Source organism: Chironomus tepperi, unplaced genomic scaffold (assembly GCF_022539635.2).
Source record: "Chironomus tepperi strain 1889 unplaced genomic scaffold, CSIRO-AGI_Ctep_v1 contig_244, whole genome shotgun sequence".
NCBI classification, from domain to species: domain Eukaryota; kingdom Metazoa; phylum Arthropoda; class Insecta; order Diptera; family Chironomidae; genus Chironomus; species Chironomus tepperi.
In genome coordinates this window covers 3,099,918-3,123,294 of record NW_027226366.1, presented here as the reverse complement: position 1 = coordinate 3,123,294, position 23,377 = coordinate 3,099,918, and the positions used below count along the sequence as shown (strand labels likewise).

At 31.5% G+C, this 23,377-nt stretch overlaps 1 protein-coding gene across 2 annotated transcripts in view; it reads left to right on the top strand.

The window, feature by feature from the left end:
- Pde8 (phosphodiesterase 8) overlaps positions 1 to 23,377 on the top strand; it is a 76,357-nt gene that overhangs the window by 10,202 nt on the left and 42,778 nt on the right. Inside the window, exons 2-3 of one of the 2 annotated variants that reach the window (XM_070641470.1) lie at positions 21,023 to 21,635; positions 22,904 to 23,006. In XM_070641470.1, coding sequence (XP_070497571.1) covers positions 21,450 to 21,635; positions 22,904 to 23,006 — 289 coding nt within the window. In that variant the 5' untranslated portion in view covers positions 21,023 to 21,449. Of the gene's footprint in view, positions 1 to 21,022; positions 21,636 to 22,900; positions 23,007 to 23,377 lie in introns of both variants that reach the window. The other variant, XM_070641469.1, reaches the window with a different exon arrangement.

Below are 23,377 nucleotides of genomic sequence, written 5' to 3'. Positions count from 1 at the left end.
AAGATGAAGAACAAATTAATTCAAAGATAATTATATAAAAAAGCATTAAGGCACAAAAGGAAAAAAAAAGTATTTGAAGGATCGTAATTTCAGCAAAATTGTCCTCTTCAGAAATAAGAACCTGTTGAATTGACTTAAAGATTCTTAAAGATGCTTCTTCCTTGTGCTTGCTTTTTCTCCCCTCGACTTTCAAGTGCTATCGATTTTCAGTTCTGTTTTGTGTGCCAATCTCAAAAATTCCTTATTTTTTTCAATGTTCATAACTGAAAATTCACGACGATGGCAGGAAAAGCTACTGTTCGGGGTGAAAATTCACATTACCGCAATGCTTAAACGTCAATTAAATGTAAATTCCCGAGCGACGGAAGTTGAAACTATGGCGTCATAAACAACTTTTTCCTTTTTTCTTTTCATATCCTTTCCAACTTTCAACGCCTTTAACAGACCAGAATGCGTTATTGCTGTTGTGTCTATTTGTCTGAACATTTATAGATCTCTTGAGATTCTCGGCTGTTAGTTGTCGTCCCTTTAATACATATCAGTTCCATTAAATATAGACTGACATTTTCAAACCACAAACTTGTCATATGATTCCCGCAAGATTCGAATGACGTCATCAAAATTAATTTATATCAGACTTTTTACTTAGCACCATTCATTGTCAAATCTGTATAAATAGTTTGAGTTTCGGGCCACATAATGATATTAAATTTCATCTCTTCCATAAAATGTCTTAATGGCTTTTTTTGTCTACAATGTTTATAATGCTTTACTTAAAACAACAATGAACAACTTCATCTCATCTGAGTCAACCTCACGTCTCTCATGTGTCAATCAGGATGCCTCTCACTTGATCCTTTAACATTTAAAGTAAAACAGTCTGAGATCTTGATTGTGTTAATAGTTTGAGATTATTACTTAAATTATCACTTCAGGTTTAATAATTTAATACTTTTTCGATCGATCTTTGGAAGCTCACACATTGATTAAGTCAAGTGGCTGTAAATATCAATTAAGTGTTAATTAAATCGAATTAAAAACGAGATTGTTGTTCAAAACAATGGAAGATTCAAAAAACTAAAATAGATGCGAAAATTTGAATTAATTTTAGACCGTTATTTTGCTATTCAAATATGATTCAATGAATATTACATAAATTTAAATGTTGTAAGCAGCTGCAATGTTTTGTGCAACATTGTACATTGTAATGCAATAATTGAAAAGCTTTACATAACACAAAGAATCTAAAAATATCCATTCTCAACTGTTAATTACAATCTGCCACCTTTATTTTCACTTTAATTGATTAAATGCGCTGCAAAAAGTTCATCCAAGCACGTAACATTTTTACCCCATCCATCCTATTTGCCATAATTGTGTATAGAAACTTTTGCCAAGAGATTAATCGCAACTAAAGCGAAAGAAAGTGTATGAAATAATATTATTCATTCCATCCTTTACCACTTAAACTTCAATTCTTCTTGACGAGTCAATTTATCCTTCTTCACTTATCATGTATTTCTATCTTGATTCCATCATTGTTTCATATTGATTTGATGCAAATGCTAAACAACGCCGTTGATGAAACCTATCTACATATATATTCGTATATGCTGAGAAAATTATAGCATATAAAAACTGAAAAGATTGAAAGAACAGAAAGCAAAAATAAAAAAAATCAATAACTTAGATGAACAGAAGGAAAAGAGAAAATTGAAACGGAAGAAAGGAAAAAAAAGACTTTTATTTTCTATTTCTGGAGTATCCATTTGTTCCATTGTAGAATGATGAGTAGTTCATTTTAATGGACATGATTAAAAGAAAGGAAATTTAAGTATGGAAAGTTGTCTTTAGTACAAATATGTGAATGGATGTTAAAGAGGTTGAAAGCATTTGGGTTTGTATAGGATGGGGATGAATATCATTGTTGTTGCTGTCGAATGAATATGAAAATATGGAATTCTGTGTCGGTTTTCTGATGTTTTACTTTGCATATCTGAATATTTGTGTTTTAACGTTCATTTGAGATTTGAATAATATTTATTGTGCATAGTTGAAACCCCTTTTTTATATTAAAAGTTCAGTCTGTTTTTGAACTCCGAAGAATAAACATTAAGAAGTCGTTTTAAATAAACTAAAATAACAAAATTTAGCAAATAGAAGCGTTAATTTAGATTTCTGAACCTAACAGTGCTTTTAAATCAACACAAATCTGCATTCAAACTTGATTTTCAAGATCCAGTTCAATATTTCACCACAAAAACCATTTTCGTCATCAAAATCATGTAATCTATTTTTAAAGACACATAAAAACTAATTCATAGACGAATTAACTTCTTCACGACATCTCATGTACACGAATTTAAACCACTAAGCACGTTTTTCAAATGAAAATATTCACTAGACTTTGAGATAATAACAAAAACAATGTCATAATTCCAAATGAAAAAAATAATAGTAATTTCAAAATTCCCATTGTTATCATCAAAAGTCCATAATTCATCCCATTGTTTTTAAAGTTTTAATTTGTTTACTTTAAAATTATCCATTTTCACATCAAACAAAATGTAGTGTTTTTCTACTTTTTCTGGATAGGCATGCCTTGTTACGATAGAAAATTTAGTACATAAATCTAATCTCTTATATCTTATCAAAATTTACGAGCACGAACTGCAATAAAATCTACTTACGTTATACTCTAAAGGTCTGCAGAGTACTACGTACATAGTTTAAAGAAGATACCGAACAGATTCTTCATACTTTTAATATAATATGTCCAAATCAGGTGTCATAAAGCCTTCTCAGTGACTCTCATGAGTCATGCCGCATTAAATATTATTAAAATTTTTCTTTTCTATGAAAATATTTCAAAAAAAAAACAAAGTCAGCCACTTGACGATAAATCAATGTTGACAACCTGCGGTGGTGTAATGTTCACGCAGTTTGATAGTTATTGTGTCATATGGGAATGTACGATGCATAGTCAATGTGATTCATAATGTTTTTGGCACATTAGATAGGTTAATAGTAATGAGGTTTTGAATGGATAGAATTTTGGGTAATGAAGTTGATGTTATTCTGATTCAGTGATTATGTTTGTGACTGAATATTCTGCAATGTGGATTGGATAAGCTGAATGTCAATTTGTGTGTGACAGAATAGTGTACAGTGTGGATTGGATAAGCCATTTTCTAAGGGATTTGAGGTTAAATCAAAATTTTGTTTGGAATTTTAAGTTGCAATTTAACGGATTTTTGATTTTTAAATTTCAACTGTCATGAAAAATTTGAGTTTTGCAAAGTAAGATAGAAGATGTAAACAAAAGCGAATTCCAAAAGATAACTCAAAGTATTTTCCGATATTCTCAACAAAATTCCTCATAAGATAGCAAAAAACTCAACCCACAAAGTTCATTAGCATCATTGAATCGTAGAAGCACATCCAAATCCATCAAATTCGTATACAAATTGCTATAATTTGCCCCAGTCACTTAAACACCATCTTTATATACGATCCATTCAAATTGAATGACATCTTAAAGATATTTTTATTGAATAACTTTAACAACACGTCAAAAGTTGCAACATTTTCATCAAGCTGTAAAATTTGCAAATGCTAACCCATAAATTCCACTTTTCATGCAGTAAAATATTTTTCTTTGTTGTAAAGACATTTACAACTTTACAGTTCTCGAATCGCTTATTTTACGACATTTCAGGGAAACCTTCGAGAACTTGATACATTTCAACTCTTTCCTTGCTGCTGTACACACAGGAGAAAATATCTTCAAGTTGTTATGGAAACGCAATCGAAAGAGTTTCATAATTTTTTGATGCTACTTTTCTTATTTTATGTTTTTGTTCCTTTTTTTGTGTGCTCCTTTAAATGGGGCAATGCATAAGTTTATATTTGTATTCAGCAGACATTTTTAATATGAATTTATGGAATTTTTAAGAAATTGATTTCCCTCTCAACTTTTAATTTCATTCAGCACTTGGAGATGAAAACTTTTTTTTCCCTTTTTTTGCATGAGGGGGTTCGTTGATAAATGACGTCCAGCATGAAATGAGACACATTGATGTACTTCACCGTGTGTTTTCTGGGATCATGCTCCGATTTAGAGCCAAGGCCAGTAGTGGACAACCTAAGTGTCGCGGCACACAATTGCATTTCCATACTTTTGTACTGGCTTATGCCGTTTGCGATTTGGGTCGAAGCTTTCCGCCAAAGTTTGCCATAATAAATACAGGGTTGTCCATCACTAACCTAGGTTATTGCCAAAGGCTTTTTATCTGACTTTTGCTGATAGCCAGCAACATTATAAAGCTTGTAAAATTACTTTTCAAATCTAATTGACGTTCCTGCATCACTGTTCTACACTATGAAGCATTTAGAACACCAGGGCGACTATGTCCTTGTAGATTTCAACTTCATAGTTTAGTTGTGGTATAGTCAGGAGGAAGGGGTGTCAAACATCCCTTTTGGAAACATTTTGGAGTAGGCAACTTGTGTGCCGCGGCACATGTTAACCCATATGTTTTGGTCATGGGTTAACATCAATGTGTGCCACTCACCACTGATCTTTGAAAGCAATAAATCTAATCCTGACATGACATTCCACATGAACAGCTCCACAAAGAAAAAAAGAAAACTTACCCTCGATTACTTTATTTTGGAAGCGTCGAAGGACAAACTTTCCTATCCTTATTTTGTGTCAATTTTCTACCATTTACATGCCTCATTTCATGGGAAAGAAGAGAAGATTAGAATTATTTTAATGCTTCCTTTTCTTTGCTCTCTTATTAAAATATCTCCAATCTCCTCCTTCTTACTGCATTAAGTATATTGATTTCTTTCTTTTCACATCTTATTAAATCTCAGCTGAAACGTAAGATATAATTTTGTTACACAGACAAAAGACTTATATGATGAACATCTGGCTTAATGCATTTTCACACAAATCGCTCATGTGTGTGTATGTATTTGGGGTAAATTAAGATTTTCTTTAGATGGAAAATTAAATTCGAGTGAATTTTGGAGCATTATAACCTGTTGCATGGATATGGATGTGTCGTTGTACTGTATGAAGTCAATGGAGTGGTTATGAAGTGATTGCATGACTAAAGTGGGATTTAGGATAATGTAATTCTGTAATGTGACACTTATGGCATCACTAGCTGGATTGTAAGGCAACAGACTAAGAATATGTATGTACCCGAATAGCACAAGACGGTTAATTGATCAATAATCCAACCAAAAGTCGGTATGATTCTGATTTGATGCAGCATTCGATTTAAATTCAATATAATGTCGAAGTCCAGCTTCCGACGGATTTTAAATGCGGCAATCAATTGCTCCAGGAAGTAAGGAAGTATGTCAGAGTCACGACAGCCTGGTAATGGTTGTGCTGTCCGATTTGTGCTATTTGGGTATCTTTCCTGAACTCTTAATGAATGTGGGTTCAAATCTCACCCAATATATCTCAAAAAGACCTTTCAAGTCGATAATGGAAGTCTAAATTTGTCAATATTCCTTACAGAACTTCCATATAATGTCCAACTTAACTTTCCTTTTAGCTCAAAATGTCAAAAACTTGTAATTTTAAAAATATTCTTCAATCCTTCAAACAAAATATAAAAAAAACATCATAAATCCATCCTACAATAATAACAAATTTATATAAATCCATCCTACTCAATAATTATATCAAGAATGTCAATGGCGTCTTCAATCTGTGAACATAACAGCCAGCTTCTAATTATTTCTAAGAAGATGACTGTCATATGATCACCAAAAGTGGGGCCCATTAAAACGACGAACAGATGTTCCAGAAGCCTATTAATTTACTTATTTATCATCAATCTTGAGGACAGTCGTCGTTGCCTGGGAAATCACATAGAAAAAAAAAAAGATTAATTTGTCAATGAAAAAAGAAGCAAGAAAAATCAATGAAATGTGAGATTCAGATTGAATGGTTTTGATTTATTATACGGAACAAAATTGTGGATGTTTGGATGTCGTTTGTAAGTGATGTAGATTGTATGAGCAGCACAACACCCGAGCGGACAAAAATACGTTAGAGCTAATTGATGGCATGTGAATGTCCAGTTGATGACTGACTCTAACGTATTTATGTCCACTCAGGATCTTTAACAGGCAAAGAGCATGCTTTCATGGTGCAGAAAGACTACTACAGTGCCTAGTAGCGGTCTGTTTGCTTCTTAGGGAGCATAATTTGCTAGGACACAGTTGCATCAACGTATCAACGGTTAGACGCAAAGATGCCCGCCATTCCAGTGACTATGTCATCGCGATGGCTGAATTTGACCCAGATCTTAGCCGAAAATTGCGATTCACCGCTTTGTGCTGCTCAAGTTAACCCTCAGAGTTTTCATACAAGAACTGGATTTTCATCTACAGCATTACACAGCACAATACCTCCCTAAATACTGCATATCATTCCTAAACGGTTCCTTATTCAAATTACATTATCCAATGAGAATACAAACATACAAAAATAAGAGAGATGTAGATTCATTCCGAAAAGAAAACAATCTCATAATCTCAGTATTATCAAAATTATTTTAAAAAGCAAATTACACCTACACAAGAATTCATTGTATATATAATAACATACGGTGAAAATGAATTTTTAGAGCTTTATTCGCATAATTAAGCAAAAATATCTGCGATAAATTTTCTTTTTTTTTATTTTAATATCTTGCGACATTTTGTCTTAATCTATCTTTTACATTTCGTGTGTTGAGATTTTTTTCATTTTTTTCTCGGTTGTCTGGCAACGAATTACAATTTCATGTAATATTAATCATGTGTTTGTGCTAAAGCATTTTAAAAATATTTTTGTTTTTATCTGTCTATCTTTAACCTTAATTAATTCTTCAAAAATATTCAATTTAACTTAATAAAGTTGATTTCATTGAATGTTTACGAATGCATCGATAGTGATCTTGCAAATATGAATGTTTAAGTCTTTGGATGCGTTAATGATTGATGTCTATTAAGTCATTCATTTGATTTAGTTGTGGTCAACTTGTGTGCTTTGGAGATACCATGAACCGTACACTTTGTGTGGTTTCGGTCTATGCATATCACCAAATATGACGCGCAAGTAGAACAATTCCCCAAACCTGACTGCATTTTACCCGATCTTTTCCTTTTTGGCACAAGAATTCCTTACAAAACAATTAAAGAATGTGAAAACACCTACAAATCTTAGACGTCACAACCAGACATCCCCATTTTAGTTAAAAACAATAATCATTATTACAAAGAAGTCATAAAATGAATATTTTACACAGCTATATCCAATAATTTATCAAGAAATGTCTATTGTTTAATAGCATTTCAAATCGACCACACAAATAAAAGTTATAATCAAGTTGAATGACGATTTGTGGTTAGTTTAGGTTAAAAGGGTCAAATTCAGCATCTCAAAGTTCAGTTATGGATTGGTATGAAGAAAAAGTTAGTCGTGTATTTTAACCTACGTCAGCAATTCTCAAACTCATAGAAAGAGTTGATCAAAAAAGTGTAGAAAAGAATCAAAGAAAACAAGTTAGATCAAAGAGCTGAGTTGGAATTTCTCGTTGTTTATCATAAAAGCTTTATAAAATATAAATTGAGAGTTTTCTGACAAAGGGGAAGCAAAATTATGCTACTTTCTGCTTCATTTGATTCTGTTCTTACTATATACAAGCTTTAAATGAGGATGTGTTGTTTAAAGAATGACATAAAATGAATTTTGGTGAATTGATTTGTCTTTGTGCTGAATTATTCAGAATCTGTGCTGAATTAACTTGAATTTTAGGTTAATTGATTTGAATTTCTACTAAAAATAATTAGAATTTCTGCTGAATTTTGCGAAATTTGTGCTTAATTCTGAATCATTTTCGGAAACTTTGCTGAATCGGCTTCAATTTCAGCTGAATTGATTTGAATCTCTAGTAAATTAATTAGAATTTGTGCTGAATTGTGTGAAATTAGTGCTGAATTCTAAATTTTATTCAGAATTTCTGCTGAATTAACTTGAATTTCAGCTGAATTAATTTGAATCTCTGCCAAAATAAACAAATTTTCTGCTGAATTGAGAATAATTTTTGCTGAACTTCACCTTTTCCCAACTCTTTAAATTGTTTACTATCAAAATACATCACACTTTACTAATCAAATTCAATAAACTTGAAGCATGACGAACAATCATAAATTATAGTATGTCCCAAGGGTACTCTAAAGGGTCAAATTCCGCTGATTCATTAAAAAACTTTTTTCTTAATCTCATCATGAATTAGAAAGTAAGAAAAAAAAATATTTCTGCCACAATGGAATTTATCGATCGTAAATATTCACTTTAAGAATCTAACACAAGAATGCTTTAAGAATCTGTGAAGATATTTCCCTAGAGGTTTCTCTCATTATTTTCAATTTAATGTTTTCCACCCCACAAATTTGTTTTTGAATGTTTTTAAAAAGAAAAAGTGAAAAGAAAAGAAATAAAATATGAAGAGCACATATTTCTTTTCTCTTTGTGGATAAAGAAATAAAAAAGACCAGAAAGAGAACATTCATCTCAATGATATTAAATATGTATAAAGTATACAATAATGATTTTCATAGGTCGACATATAGTTAAAAAGAAGATGAGGAAAAAAAAGGCAATGATAAATGTTCATGAACTGTTGGGTTCATGTGGAAGATGGAAGTACACTCTGTTAAAAGTCTAAAAGCATAAAGAAACACAAACACTTCGTAAAATGATATTGTGTATAATTCCTTTGACATTCTGCTTGCTTGCTTGCTGTGTTATGATTTTAGAAAGATTAACAGTGTTGTTATTTGAGTGGCTGAATATAGGTCAGATAACGTCAAATACTAATCTAATCAAAGGAAAGATTTATTCATGACTAGACGGTCAGGCATCCAAGAATAATCTTGATTGGAGAGCATTGGTATAGTTGAAACGACGACTAATGTCAACCGGATCATTAAATTGTTCATTTGGGTTAGTTGTCTTTGAAAATCCATTAGTAGTTTTACTAATCTTTGCTTGTTTAGTTCCTTTTGCGTTCAGATATGGTTCTGTTCATAGTTTCGTCCAGTCTTTTGTTAGATCCTTGTATTTACGACATTTCTTAAAACATCAAGAAATGCAACTATAAGATGCCACACTGACTACTTCATCACCTTCTGAGTATCCATAAAGTAACTAGATTTCCAGATCAACAACACTGAAGAAAAGACACAGAAATGTAAAAGAATCTTTACAAAGAAAAAGGAAAAGAAATCACAAGCTTACTGATTCAAGTGCTTTTTTTACCATTCGTATAAATCCACAGATCTGTAAATAATACAGCACCTTAGCACAACATATCACACTCGTTTGAGTAGAGCGAGTCAAAGGGTTGTCGTTTATTCACTGACACATATCATTGAGAGGAGTTAAAGAGGCTTTTCTCATAATTCAGACGAAATGTTTTGATACATTTTTTCATCTCAAGTTTGTTCACAATAATAGTTGGATTTTCTTTTCCGCCTTGTCGGACTCTTCCGACAACCTGTTTTGAAGCGGAGAAAAATCCCAATGATGAGCACATCAACAATCCACAACACTTGTTTTTGCAAGCATTTGAAATTGAGAATGAAACAAAATAACAAATTGTAAAGTATTTTTTAAGCTGAGACAATGTTTATGCATATTCAAGATGAAATGGGAATCTTTTTGCTTATTTTGTGTCTGATATGAAAAGAATTGGCAAATGCTGGAAGCATGTAGTTGTTCTTATGTTATTCGACGGGAAACGAGATGAATTGAAAACATTTTTTTTGATGAATTTTTCTTGAGACATCAGTGGATTAATCTGAATGGAAATGTTTTTCTTGGCATGTATACAACATTTGGAAAAGAAAACAATTTGTATCGGGAATAGAAATTGGGATGTTAAGAAAAATATTGCATTAATTCTGGAGGTTTAGGGGTAGATCATATTTAGGAGAATTTTTAGAATAAATGAAGCTTTTTAGTGTGCTAATTGAGAAGGAAACTAATTCGGACAAACAAGAAGACAGAATTGAGACAAGGGATAAAGGGTACAAGCAGGTACTTTAGTCAAAGCAGCCAGAAAAGACGGTAATATCATCGCATTGTTTGAAACAAGAACACAAGAAAGGATAGTGCAACTCTTTTGAGAAAGATTGATAAGAATTATAATCTGAACGCATGGAAAAGCCTTTACAGGACAAGAACACAAAGGAAAAGATCAGGAAAACATAATGAGCCCTTCATGAGTTCAAAGCTCTTTGATTTTGCTTTAGGTAAGCAGAAAATCTAAGGACAATGAGTTACGGTTTTGAGAAATTTTTGAAGAAATAGGAAGTATGGATTTTTCGTAGGGCACTATGGGGCAAAATGAAAAAAAAAGGGACATTCACTTTGTTTTTTGGACTTTTTCGAATTACAGCTAGTGGGTATTATTTTCTTGTAGTACATATAGCAATAGACTTGCATGCCAAATTTCAGGTCATTTGGTGCTGTTTGGTCGATTCTGGAGCTGTTTAAAGTTGAAAAGTAGTGAAAAAACAGATTTTTTCACATCCTGTTTGACTCGGGAAATTCCATATTTAATTAAAAGATATTGAAAAACGGTTTTCGGTTCCTAATTGTACTATATAAGAGCTTTAATTTCATACTTTGGAAAGTTTATATATACTGGGTTTTAGTGGCAGGGCTTTAGAAAATGTATGAAAATACCAGGAAAAAAAGCTTCAGGCGACCGGAACTAACATTTTTAGGTCGATTTCCCCCATACGGAGCTATACTAGCTTAAAGTACTTACTTTCTAGTTTTCAAAACCGTTAAAACCTTTACAATAAGTACTGGGGAGCAAAAGTTATTGCATTTTAAGTTTTGGACGAATTTTTTTCTCAAAACTAATATTTCTGAGATAAATTTAGAAAATATATGTTAAAAATAGTTTTTTTATATTTTTGTATGCATTTAGCCATTTAAGAACGATTAGTGAAGAAATTTTTACAAAAAGTTCAAAATTCACCGAGATAGGGGTACATATGCTATTTGACGACTTGACCCTTTTTCTCATCACTCAAACTGCTATAACTTTTACATGACTAAATATTTTTCAGTTCTGTTTCTTGTTTAGTATAGCTTGTTATAATACCTTTCCAACAATATATAATACTTAATAGTTGGAAGTACTCTTGGTCGTGAAAACGGACCCTGTTTGTGACTGACCCTTTACAAAGAAATTTTTAAAAAATTCATTTCTAAAACTACCACTTAGAAAATAAATAATACAATGTTTTTGTGTTTTTCATGTCAAAATATGATAATTATAAATCTCAAAACACAAAAAATCTCATTTTGTAAACTTTTGACAGCTTTAGGGGCCTTCATAGGTAATACTCAGGTAGTCTCTCAATTCTCAGATATGAAACATTTTTATTGACTTTTTTTGATTGATATCGAATATTTACACTTATTTTGTGCAAAATATATCAATTTTAAAAAGTGTGGGTCAAAAAGTGATTTTTGACTATTTTATTAAAAACAGGCTTGGGTAGGCCACATTTAAGGCACTCCAGTAGCTGCTATGATTAAGTTCTATACATGTATTATACATATTTATTAAGGTATTAGTAGTATCTAGTAATAACAGAAAACAGAATCCGAAAATATTGGTTCTACAAAAAGTTATAGTCATTTGAGTGGCCAAAAAAGTGCTCAGGAGGGCAACCAGCATAGGCAAAAACACAAAAATTCAAAATTTTACTTATATTTTGACAAAAAATGCAAAATTTTGAAGTATTATGACATTAAAGTAGTTTTTATTCAAAAAACTTCAAGAATTTCATTAAATTTTTGAATTTTTGCCTATGCTGGTTGCCCTCCTGAGCACCTTTTTGGCCACTCAAATGACTATAACTTTTTGTAGAACCAATATTTTCGGATTCTGTTTTCTGTTATTACTAGATACTACTAATACCTTAATAAATATGTATAATACATGTATAGAACTTAATCATAGCAGCTACTGGAGTGCCTTAAATGTGGCCTACCCAAGCCTGTTTTTAATAAAATAGTCAAAAATCACTTTTTTTTTGACCCACACTTTTTAAAATTGATATATTTTGCACAAAATAAGTGTAAATATTCGATATCAATCAAAAAAAGTCAATAAAAATGTTTCATATCTGAGAATTGAGAGACTACCTGAGTATTACCTATGAAGGCCCCTAAAGCTGTCAAAAGTTTACAAAATGAGATTTTTTGTGTTTTGAGATTTATAATTATCATATTTTGACATGAAAAACACAAAAACATTGTATTATTTATTTTCTAAGTGGTAGTTTTAGAAATGAATTTTTAAAAATTTCTTTGTAAAGGGTCAGTCACAAACAGGGTCCGTTTTCACGACCAAAGTACTTCCAACTATTAAGTATTATATATTGTTGGAAAGGTATTATAACAAGCTATACTAAACAAGAAACAGAACTGAAAATATTTAGTCATGTAAAAGTTATAGCAGTTTGAGTGATGAGAAAAAGGGTCAGGTCGTCAAATAGCATATGTACCCCTATCTCGGTGAATTTTGAACTTTTTGTAAAAATTTCTTCACTAATCGTTCTTAAATGGCTAAATGCATACAAAAATATAAAAAAACTATTTTCAACATATATTTTCTAAATTTATCTCAGAAATATTAGTTTTGAGAAAAAATTCGTCCAAAACTTAAAATGCAATAACTTTTGCTCCCCAGTACTTATTGTAAAGGTTTTAACGGTTTTGAAAACTAGAAAGTAAGTACTTTAAGCTAGTATAGCTCCGTATGGGGGAAATCGACCTAAAAATGTTAGTTCCGGTCGCCTGAAGCTTTTTTTCCTGGTATTTTCATACATTTTCTAAAGCCCTGCCACTAAAACCCAGTATATATAAACTTTCCAAAGTATGAAATTAAAGCTCTTATATAGTACAATTAGGAACCGAAAACCGTTTTTCAATATCTTTTAATTAAATATGGAATTTCCCGAGTCAAACAGGATGTGAAAAAATCTGTTTTTTCACTACTTTTCAACTTTAAACAGCTCCAGAATCGACCAAACAGCACCAAATGACCTGAAATTTGGCATGCAAGTCTATTGCTATATGTACTACAAGAAAATAATACCCACTAGCTGTAATTCGAAAAAGTCCAAAAAACAAAGTGAATGTCCCTTTTTTTTTCATTTTGCCCCATAGTGTAGGGAGAAGTGCGGGTTTTCCACAAAAATCCTCACCTAGGATGCATTCCTGTTCTAATGATTTTTGTTACTGTAACACCTCAACAAGTGTCAAGTAAGCAGTCTCAGTCCTCTTATATCAAAATTCCTTTTCTTAAAAATAATTCCATTCCTGAGCTGTATATTCAACAAATCTTTCCATAAAATGTAGGAGGTTGACGAAAAATATTCACTTTTAATTTACTTTGTTCGTGGTCTTTTTGATACGCCTCAGCAAACCAAAATAGAACAACTGACGTAAAAAAATAACTCAGTGGTGAAAAGTCTCTATTTTTTTGTATTAAAAATAATTGAAGGAAGTAGAATAAAGCTTTTAAAATTTCCGTCTTTGTTCATTGATTTCTGATGAATTGTCTTCTTGTTTTTCAATTGAAAGCTCTAATTGAATTAGACGTTGGTCATGGAGATTTAAATATTGAATCATTAATACCTTTGATGTTCCATGAAATTGACGATTTTCCGCAGGTTATTTAGATTTCTCGGTACCAGCAACGATGTTTTTGTTTGAATTGATTGACAGATCTTGAGCTAATGTAAATTTTCTTATGAAGATTAATCTTCCTTGAAGATGTGGACGTCGTCATGTCCTTGTTGATAACCTTGCTAACGGCAAAAATGCGTTTCGAATATCCTCAAAAGAATCTCATGTCCAAAAAGTTCATTTTTCATATTCTAAAATTTGATGAGAAAAAATGTTCGAATAATAAAAAGTAAGGAAGCTTGTTGCAACTGTGTTAAAACTTTTTCTTTGCTAATTTATTTCATTTTGTGCTTCATAAGGCACCCAAAAGGACTATAGCAACTGAAATAATAAGCTCTGGGTGCTTACCTGTCTGTACATACCTTCTCTAAATTACATTATAATTTTCTTTATTTTCTCTTCACTCCTAATAAGATTTAAGATGTAATTTTCAAGGTTAATTTGGAAGTATAAAAATGAGGAGAAATTCATTCGAGTGGAATGAAAAATTTTTGTGTGATGTAAAAAATTATTGGATTCATTTTTCTTTAGAGTAGTTCATAAATGACGCCTATAAGGAATTTGGAGTGTCATAATAGTTTATGATTCATACCTTTTCTCAATATCTCAGTGGTACTTAAAATCATGCGGTACACTAAATCTGTTCCTTCAATCTCAAGTGGTGTTTAGTTCCTAATCATAATACACTGTGAATCTTAATCTGTTACCTTATATTGCTTACTTTGTAAAACTTGATTTAAGAAATTGTCGGTTTTTAAGCTTACCGTCTCCAGTGTGATTGTGGGGTTGCCGCCCTTCCGCCAAGGTGGTTTAGATAGTCTTTTCCTCTATCCTTCAACGTACTTATCTAGCCACAAAGCTCGGACGCTGGTGGTATTCTTAGCGGTATTAGAAGATTCCAAGAAAAGCTATTAACTTGACATTTGGTCAGCTTATGAGTCGGGCTTCGGTTTCTCCGAAAATCCGATGACTGTGAATCGTAGGACATCTGTAAGACTTCTGTTCTTGTCTAAAACAGCTCCTTTACTTTATAGATTACCATGAATCTTTCTCTACGGTTGAGCTCCTAGTGATTTTCCTTCTGCTAACTCTCCATTTGCCTTTTACATTCCAAAATAATATCTGTTTCAAGCTTTAAAGTGTGACCGATCCAACATTCCTTCCTTTTCCCATTCTCACGCATGTCTTGCCAAGCTCTTTGCTTCACTTCCTGTAGTGAGACCGGAAGATAACTAAAGTAGCACATTAATAGCTAGATGTCATTTATGAACGACCACTTACCTTCCAATTTTCCTGAATAATAAATGTTAACAATGTTTAATAAATTTTTTAAAAATTATGTAATTGCTTAAAAAGAAAGTCAAACAATTGCCAAAAGGCTGAAGCCAGAGAAATTGTTATTGCTTTGAAAATGAACAGAGTGGAACCAAAGAACATGAAATCATGACTTTTTTATTTACAAGGCACGCCTAATGATAAATTCTGTCAACAATGAAATATCTTAGGTCGCTTTCCATAAATATTAACATTAAGATCACTTTGAAGTTCTACGAAATATCTTGGGATTATTTATTTTTAATTTTATATTACTCGACTGTTGAGGAAAATTTTTAATTGTCACTTTCGGAAATGATTCATTTCATTATTATCTTTCTGTAACCAGATAGCAGGCAGGATTATGTATCCATAAATGAAAGTGAAGCTTTAAATTTTTGCTTCCTTCCTCTTTTTGGAAAAATGACTAGTTTAAAAATGTTTTTAAAGACACGTATAATCCTTAAGCAACGTTTTGCGGCTTTTATTATTGCTGAAGCAAATTTTTCTCGTTCAGAAGAGTGTCTATGATGGAAAAAATAAAGCATAAAAGTGAAAAGCTTTGTTGGTTGCTTAGCATGAGTTCTTTACCTTCTTTTTATACGAAAATGTTGTCAATTCATCCATTTTTTAGATTGAGGTGCTTTTTGTTTCGTACAGTTCTTCGTTTTGATAAGCTCTGTTGCTGTTTGGCAGTTTGTTGTGCCTTAAATATCCTTGATTTTGTTTTAATCTGCAGATTTGTTGAAAATTGCTTTTTTCTCTAATTGATGCTAAAGTTTTTAAGAAGATGCAAAATTTTTAAATTCGAAATTTCCGTTAAATTTGAAAGTCGCTCAAATCACCTGAATAACAGATTTTGAATGAATTATTCATCCACCCTACAAATCCGTCTTGTAATGCTATATTTGTTATACTTTAAAATTCAATCTAAAAGTGGCAGCAACAGCTAGCATACTGTGCATAACTTTCTTTATTTTATTTTTTTTATCAGAAACACGAACTTTACATTTTGAGTTTCAAGTAAAATTTTCTTTCACAGGAAATTGCATTTCCGTTAAAATATAGTATTGATTAAATATAATTCTATTCTTAAAATGAAATTGCTTTAAGGTAGCTAGAAATCCCATTGGACATGATATTACTTTTGAGACGCGAATTCGTCTTTTCTGTTACTTTTACATCGCTGTTGTTTGGGAATAAATTCGTTATCGTCATATCCAATCTGGAAAAATAAGATTTTTTTTTTTGAATTACATCTAAAAGTAATCTAGCAAAACGTAAAAAGCAAAACTTTTTTCTTTATAGAAATTTGAAACTGAGTGGTGGATGAAGAAGACATTAATAAAATTCAAAGTGCTTGGCTTCTTATTCCACAATGCCTTAAAATAAATTACCTGTTTAAGTCTTGTTTTAATTAATTTATACATCAAAGATTTTTTAACTTACGAAATTTTTTGTGATTTTGAATTTTGAGCCAGAGACTTTTTTTACGACATATTCATCATGCAGCACTAATTTACACACATTTTTCATTTCCCGCATCTTATGCGTCACGGTTATAATATTGTTTCTTGGATGTTGAGGGACTTCTGTTCACATTTTGTCTTTTTTCAAAGATTACTGAGATTTTTCTAAATCTTAGGAAGCCAAATTAATCTGCTTTAAAATTCAAATCAAGAATTCCACCCCAAAACACATTTAATCTCATCCCCTCCACATTTCAACTCCCATCTGTTGATTCATCCCAGCAAAAAACCATCGTAAATTCATGGTTGTTTGCCAACTTTTTATTTCAGTTCTCACCTGTTCTTTTATTTGCGTGCAAGTTATTATTGTCGTATGGATAATTAACTCCATACACAATCAACAACCACATGTTTACTAAAACTTGGTTGATACTTATCCTACATAATATTGCTCATGTTCTTGGTTATAAATTTATTACCAGAGAAACTAAATCCTAAAGGATTTTACCGTGTGTTGGTGAGTTGGGATGCGACTGAACATGAGACTAGAATTAAATTTCATGTGAAGGTTGTGTTCCCGAGCTGTTTATGGACTTTGCTGGTTATTGGGATTGTAATAGGATGGAATGACAACAAATTAGATAATTGGGTTATGTTTATGTCTGCAAAAACAAACTCTTACATACTTGCTTTGCTGGCTGTACAGATCAATTGTCATCCATGGCCTCTATTAAATGGCGTCTGAAGCTAGCTCTTTCGTCTGCAAATTACCAATACCGAGTAAGTGTCCAAAAGACTGCCATTTAATAATGATAAGCTGCTCGGTACACTTCATCACATTGGACAGCACTATATGCGCTATGAATATCATCACATAAGCAATTTTCCCCACTCAATTCCCGTATTAAATTTTCCGCCTCCTTCACGTAATTATAGACAACATGAAGGCGAGTTTTTAATCTCATTTATATAATAATGTGATTTAGAGATCTTTGATTGTATCTCATGCGACATATATTTTTCAAATTAAATTTCTGGCATGATGAAACGTCTATGAACGTGAAGATATTTCCGCTACACATCAATTTGTGGATGGTCTTTAAAAAATATGAAAATTGTGTCTACTTATATATAGAAAAACAACAGATTTTCTCTTCAAGACACGAGAGAAAGAAGATGGAAAAATTGAAAAAATATTATTTTCGTCAGTTCAACTGTATCAGTAACATCAAATTGCTTACAGCATTTTTCAAGTATCATTCACAAAAGAGAGATTCTAAATTTCATTTTATGAGACACAGAAGCGGAATCTGAAATAAAATAAAAATGAAAATTATTTACATCAATGATATAAACAGTAAATTTTGTTTTTGCCTTGATTCCATCCAATTAAATCAGAAAAAAGAGCGGAGCGGCAAATGATAATTGCTGCTATGTTGGATGTAATCTAATTTTTCTTCTTGTTTCATGTCCATTTCATTTGTTGGAATGTGTATGAATACAGCAGGAAACAATTGAAACCTTGGCAGTATGTGTACAATCATAAAGGACTCTTTATTCGTGTTATTAACAACGGGAAATGTAGAGATGCCTTTTTAATTGAGGGAAATGTAGAAAAATTCTCTGAAAAATTGAAATGAAAATGTTATTTAAATGCATAAAATTTTTCATTTGTTTCACCTTTTACATTATTAAATTTAGTAGATTTATGAAATAAACTCACCAATGTTTGCCTGTGCGCAATAATTTCTATTAAAATTGGCGTAAATTATTGATTAATCTCTTTTTAATCCAAAAATATTTCCTGTAAACAAACAAAATTAACCAAAATATTTACAGAGAAAAATTCAAAAATTCAAAAGTCGTTAATTCAAACATTTATGATCAGAAGTACTTGAAGAAATATTGTAAAATACGTAAACACTTCAATAAATTTGTAAGCAAAGAAGAAGGATAACAAGAAAAATTTATCGTACTTTTGGTGTTGGGAAACCAAAAAAAGAACAAAAGAAATAGTTTACAGCACAAACTATTGATGTTGTATAAAGCCATAGATTCATTGGATTTTTCAAGTATAACTTTCTGATTATTTACACAAAGTGAAAAGTTTGTCTTTGAGAACAATGAACATTAACCAAAGGGTAACAGCTCGATAGAAAATAAGTACATGATTTTTAAACTTTTTGCTAATTTCTTCTACAAACACTTCTCATCCCTCTAATTCTCGGTCCATGACCGCTGTTAAAAAATGGATAAAAAAGTTTCTTACCTTTTTTCACCATCAAACCTCACGTTGTGTGGTATGGAAATGTTTTTTCATCTCAGTCAGCTGAAAAATCATCAAAAAAAGCCAAAAGCTGACTTTAATAACATATATGTATGAATATGGCGGTAGACGTCATAAAGCTCTTATGTGAAATAATAATAATAATGCCCCATAGAAAATTCTGTCTGAACCACATCGTAGTAATGATGGTAATGATGTGGATGATATAGCCATACTATGTATATTTAATAACAGTCTCGTTTAGTATGTACTTTGTAGTATTAAATCTTTTAATTACTCACATCTAACATAAAATACAACTCTATGTACATATAAAATATTCGGGCAAAGTAATCATCGAATTTGCACACACAAAAAAAAGAACTGAATTAATCGTTTGATTTCATTGCGCCTGTCATAAATATGAACAACATGTGATATGGAAACGAGTTGAAAAATTGGCACATGTGATTTGTCGATGTTTAGTTTTCAATCGAGTATGAATATGCACATTCATAAATTGAAAAGAAATGAATTTGATAAATGTCAGGTAGAAATGAATTTTAGAAGGCTTTGAAATTTGATTTTTATACGGGTTTACTATCCTTCAATCGTTAAGTACTGCTTTTGATGATTGCTAAGTTATCAGGTTTGATTAGCTTTAAGCTTTGCAAAAGCGATTCTATACCCGAGTAGGACAATGCGTATCAGCTATCGTGGTGTTGTAAGGGTAAAACCGCATCTTACCCTTAATACGGCGACGTACCGTTGTCTTACTTAACACATTTGCTTTTCGGAACAAATGTTCATTGAAAAAACAATCCAAATGGATGAATTCTAAAGCTTAATTCTGTCAAATTGTATCGAGCAAGATCATAAACAGAATAATAAATTGTAATATTCAGCTCTGAGGAACATAAATGAACGAAGCTCCACCACGAAGCTTTTAAAGGCTTCGCCAAAGCTCTTTTATCAACACCAAATGGAAGCAGCTTCAGCTTGGCTGCATTCATGTGGTTGATGTTGCCGAACAACAAAAGATTAGGGCAGGTGTTGCCGTATTAACGATGTAACGCGAAGTTACTCTAACGGTATTGTGAAGGCTGATAGTGATCACGATCTGGACTGTCGCTCGAGATTAAACAAAGTAATTTGGCTTAGTCTGCTTCATTTGTGACACCCGGCAACTCATCTATCTTCTGGGAACGCAATTTATTCCTCAGAAACATTAAGTTTTCAAACAAACAATAATTAATCCTTCCATCTCGAATATTATGTAAATTTCTAGTATTCCTCATCATCTTCATAAGTAAATCAATAAATATCTCAATAATAATCTCTAAGTTCTATAATTGAATCTTTTGAAACTCGATCCTTTAATTGTTAATCATGAATTGATTAATAACAAAAATATTTTTACAGAAATTCATACCAATTTGTTGCTAACGGCAACAAACTTTAATGTACCGACAACCCGACGTCTCATTGACTTTAAAGATATTCTTATTGGTGACTTTGGAAATCAAATTATGCTTGCGGTTCCATTGTTTAATAATAATTGCTTGTGTATATTTTTGGTATAGTTTGGTATATTTATTCATTGGTATTTTAATTGATGAAAACAATAGTAAATATTGTTCTTGTGTGTCGAGTTGCTGTATAAATAAAAATACATTTTTTGAGGCACAAAGTCCTTCCCATTTATATTTATTTAATGCAGTGTTGTTTGAGCCAGAGTTGGTAATCGGCTGTCTTTGGTCATTTTTTGTCTTTTATAATCGACAGTCAATGGCGGTCACCGGTAGCAACCAATGAAAGGTGTCATCCACAACAGCGAGTCGAAGGTGACACCTGACACCGTCGGTTGACTGTCCATGGTAGATGACATTCGGTTGACTTTTATCGATTGCCGTCGGCCAATTTTCAACTCTGATTCAAACTGTGTGTCGCGGCACACTAAGATGTCATGAACCACATACCATGTGACGTTATTGTCGTTACCAACCATCAAGGTGTGCCATGATACAAAAAAGGTTTAAACAACACTGTTTTAATACAAAAAATTTCCCCAAAATACTTTTCATTCTTCAAATTCATGCTTCTATAGACTACAATTAGAGTGATCATATAAATTTAATTAAAAAATGCTTTTTATCTTCTCTCCTCCCGATTCTTCTATAGGATATCCACCACCAGCATACTGTATTTTGTAAAATATTTTTCTCAACGTCCGTCGAGAGAACGCAACAACAACAACAACAAAAAAAGAGGCTTAATGACAGGCTTAACACATTTATTTGTAATTTATTCTGTGAAATATATAAAAATTTAAGTTCATAAGCTTGTTCGAGTGAGAGAAAGAAATATGAGAAAAAGTTTTTTAAGCAACAATTCGCATTAAGTGCGATGAAAAACGACAAAATTTAATAATAATAAAAATAATAATCACATGATGGCAGCTGGAAGTTGTTGAAATAATTTTTCATCATCAGAGTATAACCGCTGACTGAAAATTGAAAAAAAAAAAGTCAGTCGTGGCAGTATTAAAAGGAACAATCATAACAACAAGACAGACAGAAATACACGTAGGATTAATGGTGACATCGTAATGGGCTGTTCACCCTCGATACTATCATCATTGTCGAATAACAACAATAATCGAAAAGATAGTGGCTTATATTGTAGCAACAATAGTGATACAAATAGTAATAAAATCGATGCTCATAACGAGACAAATACAGCACTTGCAAACCAAATTTTAGTACAGTCATCAAATAAGGATGCTTTGGATAAGGTATGTTGATGAAGTTTTGTTGTTTTGTTTATTATGCGGTATGAATATTTGTTCATATATGAATGTTCTATCTTCATGCAGGTTTTTTTTTATGAATTCCTTTATTATTCAGGTATATGTATGAAAAAAATAGAAAAAATATTTATTACGACTGACGTACCCAGAATATTTTAATATTATGTATCTCAGCATTTTTTTGTCGAGAATTCGCAGTGGTTTTATGCTCAATGTTTTGTTAATTTAATGTTTATGGATGGAATTTTCACAGAATTTTTGGTATAAAAACTAAATTTTTCTATTATTAAATTAAATTTTGGGTAAATTTGGTAATAGTGAGAGATGGTGTGATATGAACAGCATCGACTAGCTTCGCGACGTGAAGTTTGACGTGTTTCAAGCTGGTTTTTAGGGTATTTTATTCAATATCAACATTGTGGGAAATCTTGCTGTTTACAAAGTATTTCAAACAATATTGTTAATATATTGACCTCTGTTTTAGAGTAAATGGAAGCTTCGTCCTCACAAATAAGAGATAGATGGTCAGAAATGCTTATTTATTAATAATTTAATTCAACAACAACGATGTTTATTCTTCCATGATCAGAAACAAACTAAAATATTCATATGAAGGGGTCTTCAACTATGAAAGCGGAAAATCAACTAATTGAAATTGCAAATTCAATTTAAATATTAAACGACAGTTGACATATTCTCAATACAAAAACTGAATCAACTTCAAGCTCAGGAAACCACACAAATCAAGAACAGTAAACAAATGTTTTTTTCTATGTATGAACATCAAAAAACAGCTGTTTTTTAATTTATTTGTTTATTTAAAGCTCTAACTCTCGTTTCATTGTTTGAGAGAAAGGAATTTAACTGAATGAAAATAAATACTGTCATAAATATTTTGTAAAAATTTCATACCTATAATAATGGAATTCATGTGCATAAACATTTTTTTTTTGTCTAAAAATAAACTTTTCATTCGACCTAGACATTTTCAATGTGAAAATGTAATGTGCACTAATTAATTTTTTACCATAGTCGGTTTGAATACCTATTTTGATGGAGATTCATTTATGTGGTCTTTACATTTTCCATTATTAAATGTCTGATTTTTCATTTTTCTCTCTTTTTTCCCACATTTTAATTAAATCCGATTTTACTTTTTTACTTTATTTTTTTACATCTATTCACTCCAACATGCTGTGTGTGCCTTTACAAAACATACAATATTCATACAAAATACACCCGATGTGAAGAAGGATTGCGTGAAAAAGGATTCCATTGTATCAGTCAGTGGATTTGGCCATATCACTCATAACTTTACAATCATACCATCATCCATCAGACGTGCTACGATTGGAAGTAAGTAAAATAAAACTTTATATATTTATTTGTATTTTCTTCTCGTATTTCTTGCCTTTTTCTTCTGTAAAGCCTTTTCAAAAGAGGCTTTTAGAGAAGTATAAAAGAGATTCTTAATGCAGGATTTATGGGCAAGTCTAGCAGATTCTTTTCATCCATTTAACTTTTGTTTGGTAAAATTATCACATCATTGAAAATGATGATGTCTATATTGTATGGAATTCCACAAGTTTGAAGCTTAAATTCGCTATAAAACTCGTCAATTTCAAAAGAGAATTTCCAACGTATTTTAATATTTCAAATAAAACTTTGTCATCTTAGAAATAAAATTCAGTCATCTCAGAAATTTTTGTAAACAAAAGTCACAAATA